Source organism: Azolla caroliniana, unplaced genomic scaffold (assembly GCF_043228905.1).
Source record: "Azolla caroliniana isolate FFs.n. ecotype wild unplaced genomic scaffold, voAzoCaro1.0.p SCAF_1, whole genome shotgun sequence".
Taxonomy (NCBI): domain Eukaryota; kingdom Viridiplantae; phylum Streptophyta; class Polypodiopsida; order Salviniales; family Salviniaceae; genus Azolla; species Azolla caroliniana.
In genome coordinates this window covers 9220775-9234569 of record NW_028230436.1, presented here as the reverse complement: position 1 = coordinate 9234569, position 13795 = coordinate 9220775, and the positions used below count along the sequence as shown (strand labels likewise).

At 40.2% G+C, this 13795-nt stretch overlaps 1 protein-coding gene across 1 annotated transcript; it reads right to left on the bottom strand.

Moving 5' to 3' along the window:
• Positions 1–4746: 4746 nt before the first annotated feature.
• LOC147868864 (uncharacterized) lies at positions 4747–13795 on the bottom strand. The gene is made up of 10 exons (XM_087324167.1): positions 13546–13795; positions 11371–11471; positions 11174–11275; positions 10863–10970; positions 9550–10746; positions 6579–7025; positions 6380–6484; positions 5972–6289; positions 5767–5892; positions 4747–5662 (listed from the first exon to the last, which is right to left on the bottom strand). The coding sequence occupies exons 1-10, from the start codon at positions 13712–13714 to the stop codon at positions 5513–5515; spliced, it is 2823 nt and encodes a 940-aa protein (XP_087180293.1). The 5' UTR covers positions 13715–13795; the 3' UTR covers positions 4747–5512.

The window sequence follows — 13795 nt, the reverse complement described above, 5'->3', positions numbered from 1 at the left end:
ATGCAAAATGGGGTAGGTCATTTTCCCACTTGAACAAGTAATAATAGGCCATAAAGTACATGCTAAGTTACCATGCAATGCAATACAAAGGTATGAATTTGGATGTGTTGCATCAACATTGTGCATCTCTATTTTGTCATGTACAAATTTAGCGCACCAAATCAAATTGCAACTATTACAAGTCAAACTAACGATAAGTAATATTGTGAAATGCACATAAAGGGAATCAAAACTAGCTTGCTTAGGTTCTTACGTCTTGTTCAATTTATAGTCAATAGTAGATACAAAGGTACCCATTTGGGTTGGCTTAGCTTAGCAGCTAGCTACATGTGTCCTAAAAAGGGTGGCTCAAAGGAACACATGTATACCACAACATGAAGGCATGCATGCTAAAAAGGGTGTGCTAAAAGGGGGCACAAAGGAACACATGCACACACAACATGAAGGCATGCACATGCACCAAAGGGACACCACAATACAATAGATTAAGTAAAAAGATAGAGTAATGCTCAAGCAAAGAACATGGTAAAATACCATGGGTGTTCCATATAATTGAATATTGTTTTATATTATGCCTTGGTAGTTAGTGGATCTGAAGAAAATCCTCATTAAGAGAGTCTTAAAATGTCTCAAGATGCCACGATGAAGTGGTTAACTAGTCCCGGATGCTATTTTGAAGGGCTGCAACATGATGGGCTAGAACAGATGACAAGGTCAACCGTCATTTCTTTCACTCCAGGGCACCCATGGGTGGTGGTGGACATATACAAGGGCTGTGCAAACCAGACGGCTCAATAACGGAGGACAAGGATGAGATTCTGCATATGGCAACACAATGCTATCGCAACCTGCTCGCACCTATGCATATGTGGCAAAACACAGAGCTGGCTGAGAGAGTGATGGCTTGCATTCACCCGAAGGTCACCCATGACATGGAAGTTGTGCTCGATAGCCCCATCTCTCAATTAGAACTCTCGGAGTCACTTAGGGATTTGCGGAGAGGAGCATGCCCTGGCCTTGATGGTCTCTCACAAGTTTTTTTTGAGATTCATTGGGAAACAGTTATCCCGTCAATGGAAGCCGGGATTCAGGAGATTTGGTCCTCAGGAGCGATGCCAACTGGCTTGGCGGAGGGGATGATCTATCTCATCCCTAAAGCGGCAGGGCGAAGCCTCGAGCTGCGCTAATGGCGTCCAATCACGATCCTTAACACGATATACAAGATAGTCGCAAAAGTCTTGGCTAGGCGGATAACAAGCTTCCTACCGGACATCATACATGAGAATCAAACAGGGTTTATCAGGGGTAGGTGTATCTTTGATAATGTGCTGCTTCTTTGGGAAGTTATGGCATTGGCAGATCGCACTGCATCGAGCTCGGCTATTCTGATGTGAGACTTTGAGAAGGCCTACGACAGTGTGTTATGGCCCTTTTGGAAAGAGTGATGAGAGCTATGGGCCTTCCCCCGCAATAGAGGAATTGCACTTCTGCACTCTATTGGACTGCTACCAATAGCGTGTTGGTATCTAGTGCAAGGGGCCCCGCCTTCCAACTACATCGCTCAGTGAGGCAAGGTTGTCCCCTAGCCCCATATCTCTATCTATTTGTAACCGAGGCTTTCTCGTCCTACTTACAAGCACCAAGAAGCAGACTGAGGGGATTGCCCATCCCCAATGTGACTGAGGATCTTCTGTTATCTAAATATGCCGACGATACGGTCCTTTTCTTGCAGGGCGATGATGCAAATTTGCAGCGACCTGAAGATCTTGTTGAAGACTTTTGTCAGGCTACCGGTGTAAAGATCAATTGGGATAAAACCCAAGGCCTCTGGTTCAACGAACAAGAGAAGCCAAGGTAGCATCCCCATGCTGATTTTGCATGGGTCCATGATGGGACGACATTCAAGTACCTCGGATTTACAATGGGCAGGGAAATCCCCAAGGGAGCGCAATTGTCACTTGTGCAAGCCAAACTAAGCAAGAAGTTGAAACAATGGAGCAGGTCTAAACCATCCTTCGTTGGTAGGGTTCCTATTGCGAACCAAGTGATGCTCGCCACCATGTGGCACTCAGTCTCGTGCTGGATTATGGACCCTTCAGGCTTGCGCGCGATTAAGGCTGCCATCAGGGGCTTTATATGGTCAGGTAAGGACAACCCGATGGCTACCACCATAGTGTCATGGCATTGGTTAACACAACCGCGGGCCAAAGGGGGGCTTGGCCTCATAGCCTTAATGCAAAGCCGAGCATTGCTAGCCAAAATGGTGGTTTGATGCCTCCTGCCAGGTAAGGGGTATTGGAAGGTTCTACTTCGCAATAGGTTGCAGGCAGGGACTCCCAAGTATGGTAGGCCTTGGCCTGACTCTTGGAATTGGTGTTGCACGAGCAAAGTCCCACCCAAGATGGCTTGTCTTCCGGAGGAGACGATCACGAACTTCCGGCATGGTGTCACGTACGACATTATTTGGTCAAGCACACGCCAGAGACACTAATCGAGTGGTCTAGACAACCATTATTTTGGAACCCTCAGGTGCGAACAAGTGATGACATGATGTTAGGCCAGCTTAAGGGCCTAGCATGGGGAAAGCTGGCGCAAACAAGGCTTCACTCTTTAGATGATTGGAGACGCACGGTGGCTTTAGGAGGAGCCCAGGAGGTCCCATTCCCTCTCCTCAAGGGAGCCATGAAAATGCGGAGATTGATAGCTGAGGCAGTTGATAGGGTTTTGATGGGGGGAGGTGAGAGAAGATGCTTGGTTCGGTCTCTTTGATGAGGCTGGAAGCGTTAAGGCATTGAAGGGCGTGAGCGGATCGGGAAGAGATAGGATTTTTGGGGAGAGTCAGAGTAGGGGCTCTTGGCACCCAATCCGCGTGGTGGCACAGGTTGGTAACATCTGGAAGACAGACCCGGATGTTTCTAAGGTGGAACCCCATTGGAAGTTATGGGTATATGGTTGTCATCCCCTTGTTGAACTAGAATGGGACCCATGGGATTTCAGGTGGAAACATGATGGCAGATTTCGCCATTTCTTCGAGTACAACACTAAACTGGGTCGGACTTTTCAACTGTAGCTAGACGGCCCCTTATGCAATGGCTGGCGTACATTGGGCATCCCTGATGAGGTGCTCATTACCTTTTGGAAGGGTCTCTAGTGTTTCCACTTGCTGGAAAAGATAAAGTTTTTTTGGTGGCAAATCGGTCATAATGTGGTTCCCGTTGGCGAATGGCTATGTAAACGTGACGGCTCGTTAGGCTGCCCACTTTGCCATTCACCTATTGAGACTCTGAGGCATTGTCTGTGGGATTGCCTTCACGCTCAAAAGGTATGGGATAGAGTGACTCGCCTCCTTGCGGCATGTGAAGTGGAAGGAACAACATCGTGGAATGTTGCGGCATGGCTTGATCACTCTGTTGATGGGTGGACGGAGGCCTTCAATGCGGATAGTTGGTGTTACGTATGCATGAGAGGCAAAATCGCCAAGATTCGATTTGAGAGAGGCTTGTAGTCCGCATCCCCTAGGTTCCTGGACATTTGGACGTTGATTGCAAGCTTCACCCTGTGGTATGTATGGAAAGCGTGTTGCCTAAAGGTCTTCCAGGATCTGGTGCGGCCCCCGGAGGAAGTGATCATGGACATGGTTTGCGTTTATTAGCTGCCTATGAGGGCAATTGGACTAGGTTTGCAGCCATTCCTCAGACGTGGGTACTGCCCGTTTGTGCTTTTGGCAAAAATGGCGGAACACGCCTATGGTGACACAAGGAGGAAGTGGCCCGAGGTGGAACTACCAACCCCCACGCTGGTTGTTTCCGTCTCACTTACCAGCCTCCCTTCGCTGTCGACCCCAAGAGTTGTCTCGTACTAGCCATCACTGTAGGGCACTGTTTTAGTTGTAGGTACTTACTTACATTAAGTAGTCGGTTCGAAAGGCGATGTAACTAGTCTCATTTTCTTGAACTTGATCAGAGGGAGATTACCCGATCTATGTTTAAGCCTCTGTGTACAGTCTCTTTGTAATAATCCTTCCTAACTAATGGGAAAGTAGCTTCATTTTGGAAGAAAAAAAATGTGTACAATCTTGTAGGAATATTGTAAATGAATATAAGGATTGCGAGCAACTTAACACAACAATGCAGATGGTGTGAGGAAAAGAGATGAAGAGAGAAGAGAATACAAGTACTAAGGTGAGAAACCCTAAACCCTAAACATATTTTTTATCTCTTGTCTGAGGATCATAGATATCACAATTTCAACCACTTCTAGGGCAAAAACAAACTCTATCTTTCTTTCTTTGGGCTGATTTGTTACTAGATTTGAAAACACTTCGTACTTTAGGATATTTGATTACTTTGGGTAAGATTCCTAAGCAATAGCGTGTGTCCTGTTTAATAAGGCACATTAAATCGTGTTTAATACTCTGTTTCAAGGGAACTTGTTAATTCACACTAAGCTGAGATCAAAACCTTGGAAATGACTTAACAATTCTTGCAAGGTTTTTAATTGTTGCAAAGTTTCAAATAGAGAAGAAAAAAAGCACTTCCAGAATAAGTATACACACAAATTTCATCTTGAAAGCATATACATAATTGGGACAAAATATCAAATAACATTCCATATGATACTAGTCGTGGATGCACCTAATGCACATATGAAACATTAATGAAAAGCAAATTAAAGTTTGAAATAACAATTAAGGGAGAAAGTTTCATAGTATTTCTGTCAATATCAAGTAAAACAATTACAACAAACTCCTACAACTATTTAACAATTATATTAAAAAATAGTCTCATAGAGAATTCTACAAGAAAAAAATAAAAATCCATCACCTTACATATAGGTGGACAAACATGAATCTGCTTGAGTCTGAAGATATAAACCACCAAAGGTAATAAAAATCATGACAACCACAAAAAGTACATCCACTTACTGTAGTCTTTTTTTTCATTAATTTCTTTTCTTCATACCATCTTTTTATTTTCTTCATTGTCTTCTTTTTTCATCATCATCCAGCTAACAAAATGCCCAAACCTTAAGGACATTATAGAATGTCTCCTCATAAAGCTCATAATGTCAAACTTCTATTTTTGTTGCTATTTCAACTTTCTTCTCAGAATAGAATTCATTCAGAATAAGCAGCACTCTCAAAGCAAATGCTCCAGATATACCTATCTTTCTGCATCATGTTGGTTGCTATTCATGCTATGACCATTCCTTCATATCAGCACTCAAACAAACCTTGCCGAAGCTCTTGGTTTGAAATGATATATTTCATTTCTGTACTCTTGAGAAAAGGCCTAGTATGTAAAGATAGCTGTTGATGCTATCTGCAACGTACCCGCTGAATTATCTGTGATTATTTATGCAGTAAGTACGAATACGAAAGTTGCTTCTTTGCACTAAATAATTGTCATAGGCATTCGGACAATCTTCCACATGGAGTCATATATAGCAAATATCCTCCTTGATAGAAGATATACGAGTTGAATCCATGGACATAACCTCTGGGATGACATTTTTAATACTTATCAACTTCAATTGTCAATCGTCTTAGGCAAGGTAGTTGTGCAATTGAAGCCAAATCCTGGCAATGCTTGTCTACACATTGAAGAGGTGGTACATACGCAGGGCGTTTAGTTAAGGCATGTATCATCTCTTTGAATGCATTCTGTGAAAATAATCCAAGTGAGCATGATGAGAAAGGTAGGTATTTTACATTATCATCCGCACCCAATATATGCCTAAGCACTCATAAAATGGAATTAAATGTACCTGCACATGTACCATACCATAGGACCCAGCTCCAATATTTACTCCTGGCCGCAGAGGATCATCAATCCAGAGAGCAATATGCCGATCCTCGCGTTCGAATATGCCACCTGGGCTTCCATCAATGCCCTTCAATAAGAAACCAAAGAAAACATCAGGACAAAATTAAATATCATGAGCAATCCAATAGTAGATAGTGTTTACTCACCTTGAGAATGATTTTCTCACGTGAGAGATCACGAAAGCCAAAAGTGTGCAGGAAACCAAGAAGTAAGTTCCCTAGACATGGAGAACCACCCCCACCCCAAAGCAACAATACTCGCTCGATGGCATCGGCTGCTCTTCTAACATGTTGCTTACCTAAACTATTACTCGACCCACTTGAACCAGAACTCCGACTCGTACTTGGTGTATCAGAGTCATCAGAAAATTCTGATGACGATGATAAAGGAGATGATGTAAATAGTGATGTGCCCAAATCACTGCTTCCTGCATCTGATAGACAATCCCTAGGCACTGGGATTCGCTGTCATTATAGAAATAGAGCAATCAGTGACAAATGCAAAACAAAACAAAGCAAAATAGCACAGGTTCATAAGAGAACCCTCAGAATTACCTCCAAATAGAAGGCCACAAGAAGAGTCAAAGAAAAAGATCCCAAGCCACCAGAGTAGACATTGCTCAGACCTTTGTGGTGTAAATAAGACTTCAACAGCAGAACCTATTCAAAATATCAGCCAAAACGTTTAGACACTAAAAGAATTGGCATCACCAACGAGTTTCTAATGCAAAAGGGGATGCAAATGATGACATACAAGTGGAGCCAGTGCAGGAAGTTCTCTTATTTTGTGAAGCACATATTCACGAGCTGCACCTCCTGTATGTCGACTGCTGAACTTCCCTGGCCGTGGTGCTTGATCTGTAGTATTTGGAATTTGAGGCACAGAACTCCAACTGTAATAACTATTTATCATACCTCCAATTGTTATATCCACAGCAATGGGTGCCACACGCTGTGCATTTTCTGTGGGTGCAAAAGGTCTACACAGACATTTCAGAACAGGCATTGATGCTGTATCCAAGGGATTGATGCTTTCACACCATTCATATGCCCTTAAAGCTGTTGCAAGTTGACGAATTAGCGATGCAGATGCTTGCATAATAGTCTGCTTTTCTGAAGATTGTACTCTAGGAGCATTGATAACTGCTAAATCAACATCACTATGCTGTAGGCATACGCCTGTTGCAAATGAACCAAATACCTGTGAGGATGATAACCTTTTGTTAGGACAAGATATATACAGTTGAATAACTCTGGGGTGGTTGCCTCAAAAACCAGAAATACCCTCAAACGGAACACATGAAATATTTATGTAGCTCAAAGAATAAAAAACTCAAACTTTATTACTGAAAAAACATTGAATATAAACTTAGGTGTCCAACATAACAAAGTTCAGTGCTTTAGACGCCAATGCACTCTGGTGAGCTTCTCAACAATCAGCACTAAGTCCTCATTTGCAAGTTAGAACAAAATTAACCTAAAATAATAAAAATAGAATTTTAATACTTTACCCCCCAAGTGAAAATGTAGAGGTCCAACAGAACAGAGTTGAGTGCTTTAGAAGCCAATCCACTTTAGTGAAATTCTCAACAGTGAGTGCTAAGACTTCATTTATAGCTTAGAACAACGCTAACCTAATATAATCATAACTTAATTACTTTTAATCTGTCAAAAATGGGTTTCTTTTCAGCAACCATGATTTTCCATTTTGACAGGCATTAATGGCCACATTCTTCCTTAATAACCTCTGCAGAATTTAATAAGTACTTTTCGGTCTCCTTCTTCAAAGTCCTTTGTAAGGACTATGCAACAACTTACATTGAAATATTTTCTTGATCTCCACAACATATAATCTCTTTATACTATCCATTAATTGCTGAACCATGACACAACACAATACAATAAGATGCTAGTATCCTCCAGGTGGACATTCATCAACCATAGTTCTCAGAGAAGTTATTTGTGTTGGAAACCTGTTCCCCATAGGATACATCCAGCGCTAGCAAATAGCAGGAACCTCCTGGATCTTACTCACTTGTTTGTCACACTCAGGACTTATTACATGCCATATTAGTTAGTGCAGTAGCAGCGGCTGCTTCCAGCGTTTCCTTCTAATGAAATCACTCTGTGGCATTGACTTTGACTACCAGAACTACATTCAAAGCTATAGAAAATGTCATTAACAAAAATGTTGAACATAATAATAACCTCGTCCGTAAGCCTGCATTTATAGCATTGTGGTGACAAGAAAGATTGAGTTGTGAGCAAGAAGAGCTTGAGTACGAGGTTATGTTCTCACGAGCTCAGTAACAAATCAAAGAAACCCCAGGGGAGTTTGAAAAGTCATCATTAACAGTCATAAAATTCCAAATTTGTATTTCTGCTTCCAGTTTCAATTTCGGTGCAACTATGAACCTTAAAACTAACTACAAACCTGGTCTCCAGTGAATTCTTTAATGAATGGCAACCTCAACTTGATGCATGAACCTCATTGCTGTTCTCAAATACTACAATGCACTACACAAAGAAGAAACAACACAACTCTGTCGTTCAAAGGATAGAAGACACACGTGTTTACAAAACTTGCTTTTTATTTCAAACAAGAACATCTGAATATAAAACTTATAGAGAACCATCAAGATAGAAAACTACCTACAGTCACCGAACCCAACAGATCCATGCTATGAACTTTGGTTGACATACACAGAAATACCTTGCTCATAGATCTACATACCAATGATTGAGATACTCTTGTTCTCTTATTTAGATGGCTCTCTAACAGTTTGTCGTATCTTACATCAACTCTTATATTACAGTCAGCCTCCAAACTTCTTTTATAACCAAAAATAGCTAATCCAAATTCCTAAGGACAGAAGTCAATAACAATTTACAGTTTTTTGTTTCTCTACCAAAGAAAAAACATGGCTTACTATTTCCTTTCCAGCACCATGCTTCTTTCTACATCAATGCTAATCTTCCCACAATATTATAACTTTTGTAGAGCCCACTATACAAATTACACTATGATCTTCTTTATCTATGATGCTCTTGCTGCCTTGTCACATATTTCCCTTCTTAAATTTGCACACTTTGCTGCATCTCTGACTACTACTTAGTTTATATATTTCGGTCATGATTTCCATGGTTACTGCCCTGCTGCAAAAAACTCTAATTTCAGGGCCAAAATCATATGTATCCATGCTCTAGCTTTTTCCTTGGTTTTCCTCACATTCTGCCACTGTGCCCAGCACATGGCGCCATTATTAGATTACAATATTCTAGGCTTGCAAATTAAGAATGCAAGAAAAAAACAGGTTGTCTGTATAACAGATTGATTGGATGAGAAGAAAAAGGTGAAATTGTCAGTTGATAAAGTAAATTTTCAAAATAATGTATCGGGAATATAAAAAGAATTTCATTATTAACCACAAATACCTAAAAAAGAAAAAAGAAAAGAGTTTAAATTGATAAATAAAGAGGAGACTGCACCTTAGAGAATAGTATGAGCTGACAGTTTAAGTAATTTTTTTAATAAGAGCAGGATGTTTAAACTTATAGTCTACACTAAATCAGACAAAGAGCATGTATTTGCATCAAGTAGTTCATCCATATGACGGATTCAATAACATGTCATTCCTCTAACTTCATCCATCACTATTCATACATCAACATCTCTATCAAGAAACCAGTAAACATCTACAAGAATGCATACTATTAATACTGACCTCTACATCTGCTTTAGGCCACAAAGCTCTGACCCCTGCCCTAACACAATCAATAGCCGCCTCAACATGACTTTGAATTTCTGAAGAAGGCCTTGTCCATCTTGCAAAGTTCAGAATCTCATAGTGTAAATCCTCAACGAAACCACGAGTTTCAGGAGGTGGACAAGGGGGTGGTCTAGGTATGACAGAAGGCATGTACACAATGCGACCAGTCTGCAAAAGATGTTGAAATTCTTCTGGAGGAATTTGTACATCATTTGGTACTCTGAATCCCTGGACAGATTCATCCAATGTGGAACTTGATTGAGGTTGCATGAGGATTAAACCTTCAGCACTTTGAGGCATAAAACCATGTGGCAATGGAATCTGAATGTTATTAGGGTCCTGCATGTGAGGAAGCCTTTGTGTACAGATAGAAGTCATCTGCATTGGGAGAATTTGTGACTGCATATGTCGAGCTTGTTCATTACCAGTCACCATATGTTGTGTCATTGCATCATGATTTTTCGACCTTGGGATCATGTATGGACCAAATCCTTGTTTTCTAAAATGTGCGGATGAATCCCTCGAATACTTTTGGTCGTTCCATTTCACTTTATGGGTCTGTGCCAAAAATGTTGCAGTATCATGATTTTGACCTTGAGCTGTTTGTTGAGGTACGAGAAAAATATTCTCTGTAGAAAACTGAAGTTGAGATGGTACCGTCCGCTCATTTATTGTGTCTATGCTAGTTTGCAAGTAACTGTTGCTGTTAACAGCAGGATCACTTTCATGAAGCCGCAACATAGGATTGTCATAAACCATATTCTGAGAAGGATGTGAAGGTCCTTTCCATTGTCCCTTATGATAGCACATTTCTTGATTTTCATCTGATGAATTGGTTACTTGGAGGCTGCCACCATTAAGTTCAGCTTCATCTATAATTATCTGATTTAGTCGTTTACTAAGTACACCTCCATCATCTTTCCGTTCGTAGCACGTTTGATCATTTACAGGTTCATCATTCCATTCATCTTCGCCAGAATTTACATCCTTGCTTGAACAATCACTGTAGCAGTCTGAATCTGACTTATATGCTGATCTTGGTAAATCTTGATTCCTAGACCGAACAGCTGTGCAGTTCCCACAGCCAATGTTTCTCTCTAACTCCCTTTCTGACATATCAGAAGCGTCAAATAACTGAAGCAATTGTTGCACCTACATTATTAGAATCATGTGTGATAAGTTTGGAAACATGTGTCGAACTTTTCCAAATATGAAAGCCAGCTGTTTGAAAAACAGACATCATCAGCTTGAATGAAACATTACAGCACCTGGTGTGTATTCAATTCAAATTTAAATCTTTGATGGTCGTAATCAAGGATAGACCGGAAAGAATCTTCATCGAGTGCTGGTCTCTCATCTCGAACACGTATCCTCACCTATATAAGAAACTGATCTTCAGCATACAATATACAAAATTCATTCAAATATGCAAATTCTTAAGCACCATATTTTCCATGACATTATGAAGTCACCAATTTCACACAAGAGCATGGCATCATGATGATAAAACCATATTGAAATTTTATGACAATGATGGTACATCAACGCTAACTTCTGAACTTAACTTGTTAACACTCACCTGAGCAGGATATTTTGAGACTGGTTTTGAATGCCTTCCCAACTTTGAATCTGTGTTCTCCCATGCATAAGGATCCAAGTTAAATCCCCCATCACTAGTAGCCTGATTGAAGCACCATTGGTTTGCAAATGAGCTCAAATTCTACTAGCAATTAGCCACAACAACCAAGCTAAGGAAATGATGAAGAATGATCAAACCTCAAAAACACCATACAACAGTCGCTCAGAGTGGTTGAACAGAAACAATGGCATTCCTCTTCGTATTGCTTGCACCACATCTGCATAGGCAGCAGGCAAACCTGAAAACACGATAAAAGTAAATTTGAAGAAAGATCAAATCAATCTCACAGAATAATGCAATATACGATAACTGCGGTGAAAAAACAGAATCTAAACACTAAATTTAAGCATAAAAATATCCCAAAAATTAAGATTCAATGGATGTGGGGAAGAGAGATAGAAATGAGTCATGTTTGAGATATGATGTATACACTGGTGGTGTCAACTGATGGATGCAGCAATCTCGATTTTTGTTCTGTGAGTAAGTTCTTCTTTGCCAGAAAATGGTGGGCAGGTTGCTTTTTTGGACATGTTAAAATGCTGACACATTTCAGATTGGACACAGTTTTTCTATACACTATTGAGAATAGTTCCAGTCACAGATTCCATACATGTCACAACTTTGGACATTGTTAACTAGGAAAATTATCACCCTTTCAGTGGGTTTATGCCAAGGATGCCAGAGCTTTAATCATCACAATATTATAAAGTACTATTTGACCATCTTAGGTATTGAGGTTTTTGATCCAATTAGAATATTTGAAATATGTTATTGTTTCATGATCCCTATGGAGTACATTGAAAGGAAAATTGTTTTGGCAATTTTAAGAAAAGAGCCATATCAGCACCTGTCCTTAGAGGAGTTACCATTATGCCAACTAGTCTTATAGCACCTAAGAGAGTTTTTCTTGCCATATAAGATCCTCAATATTGTAGTAGGGACGGCAAAGAGTTTTTGCACTATATATACTATTACAGAAAATAGAAAAAGGACAGAAATGTGAAGACACAAGCCAGAAACGATGTATTAATATCTTTGAACAGCGAAAATGCCAACATGCTAGATCTACATGAATCTTGTGCTTAAGGTTGCAATGTTTATTTCAATGTAGTCTATCAACTCGATCATCCCTTTTGAACATGACCTATGTTAACATGGTACACCACAATAAAGGCTAAATTGATGCTAACACTACTTATCTTTATCCTTTCCAATACCCATTGTAGTTGTTTCATTATTCAAACCCTGTATCTTGAGTCACTGGGTCTCAACCCTAAGCAATTAGGCATGTTGACAATTGCACTCATGCATACAGGCATTTTAAACCTTTCTTGAGCAGGAACCCAACCTTAGCCATTTTAGAATCTGATCAAATTGGCTATACCTCGGGGTTACTACACAGGTTTTCTCTATACATGGAAACCGTTGGAAATTTGACAATAATTGTAGCCTATGTTTGGTTAGATGGTTCATATTGGCAGGTAACATAGAACCCTGTCTTGTTACCCTGTGATTAGTCTTTTAGATGATGGCCCGACTACATAGTAAATAGTCATCCTCAGATGAGCATTCAGCAAATATTCCACGTGTATTCCCTGCAAACAATCATATTTTTGTCATGTAGAAATGTGTGGTTTCCATGACAAAAATTTGGATAATCCAACATAGATGTAAGCTCTGTATGTGATGCTGATAACGTTTACAATGACCTTTTAAGCTTGGGCTGTTCAACGAAAGACCCGTAACTTTCTGATTTCCTGAGCTTGTTTAAACATCAATCTACTAGATGAGAAAAAAAGTTTGAATTCTTAACTAAGAAATATTGATCGAACTAGCAAAAACCCTGCGAGAGAAACGTCATAGCTGTCTAATATGATAAGCTCCAATGTAGATGTGTGAAATGAGGAGATGGAAGGAAGATAGTGACCCGATAACCGCCTGATTAAATTTTCAGAGAAAGTTTTCGAGAATGGGTATGTGAGATGAATGAAGCGCGAATGAAATATCACATAGCTATTCGTCATAACTGTCTGATCTGATTGTCACAGATGAATTTTAAGAATCATCTGCGAGAAAAAGAAGCAGAAGGAGAAAAACCTACCGAATATCATCTCTCTTAGATAGAGATGCCATAAATGTCTGATCTGATTCTCGGATTATTATTTTTTAAATTAATGTGCGAGAAGAAAATAGAAGACTAACTGAATATTCTCTCTCTCTCTCTCTGAGAGAAAGAAACTATTTCTGTGTGATCTGATTCTCGGAGATGTCGTTAAATATCAATGTATGAAAGAAGAAGACGAAATACGAACCGAATATCATGCGACTCAGATCTTTGATGGTTGAATCCGTGCAGACAAAGATAAATCCTGCAAAGCTATTAATATTCCTCGTCGCAGACTTCGATGGAGAAGCTTTCATGGCACGCCAGTCAGAATCTGCGCGATTTGGCCTAATGTACTGGTTCTTCAAGGCCACCATTGTTCGAGTTAGGGCTAGGGCTAGGGCTAGGGCTAGGGCTAGGATTTAAGGTAACGAAACGGAAGTTACAGGCTTAGGGTA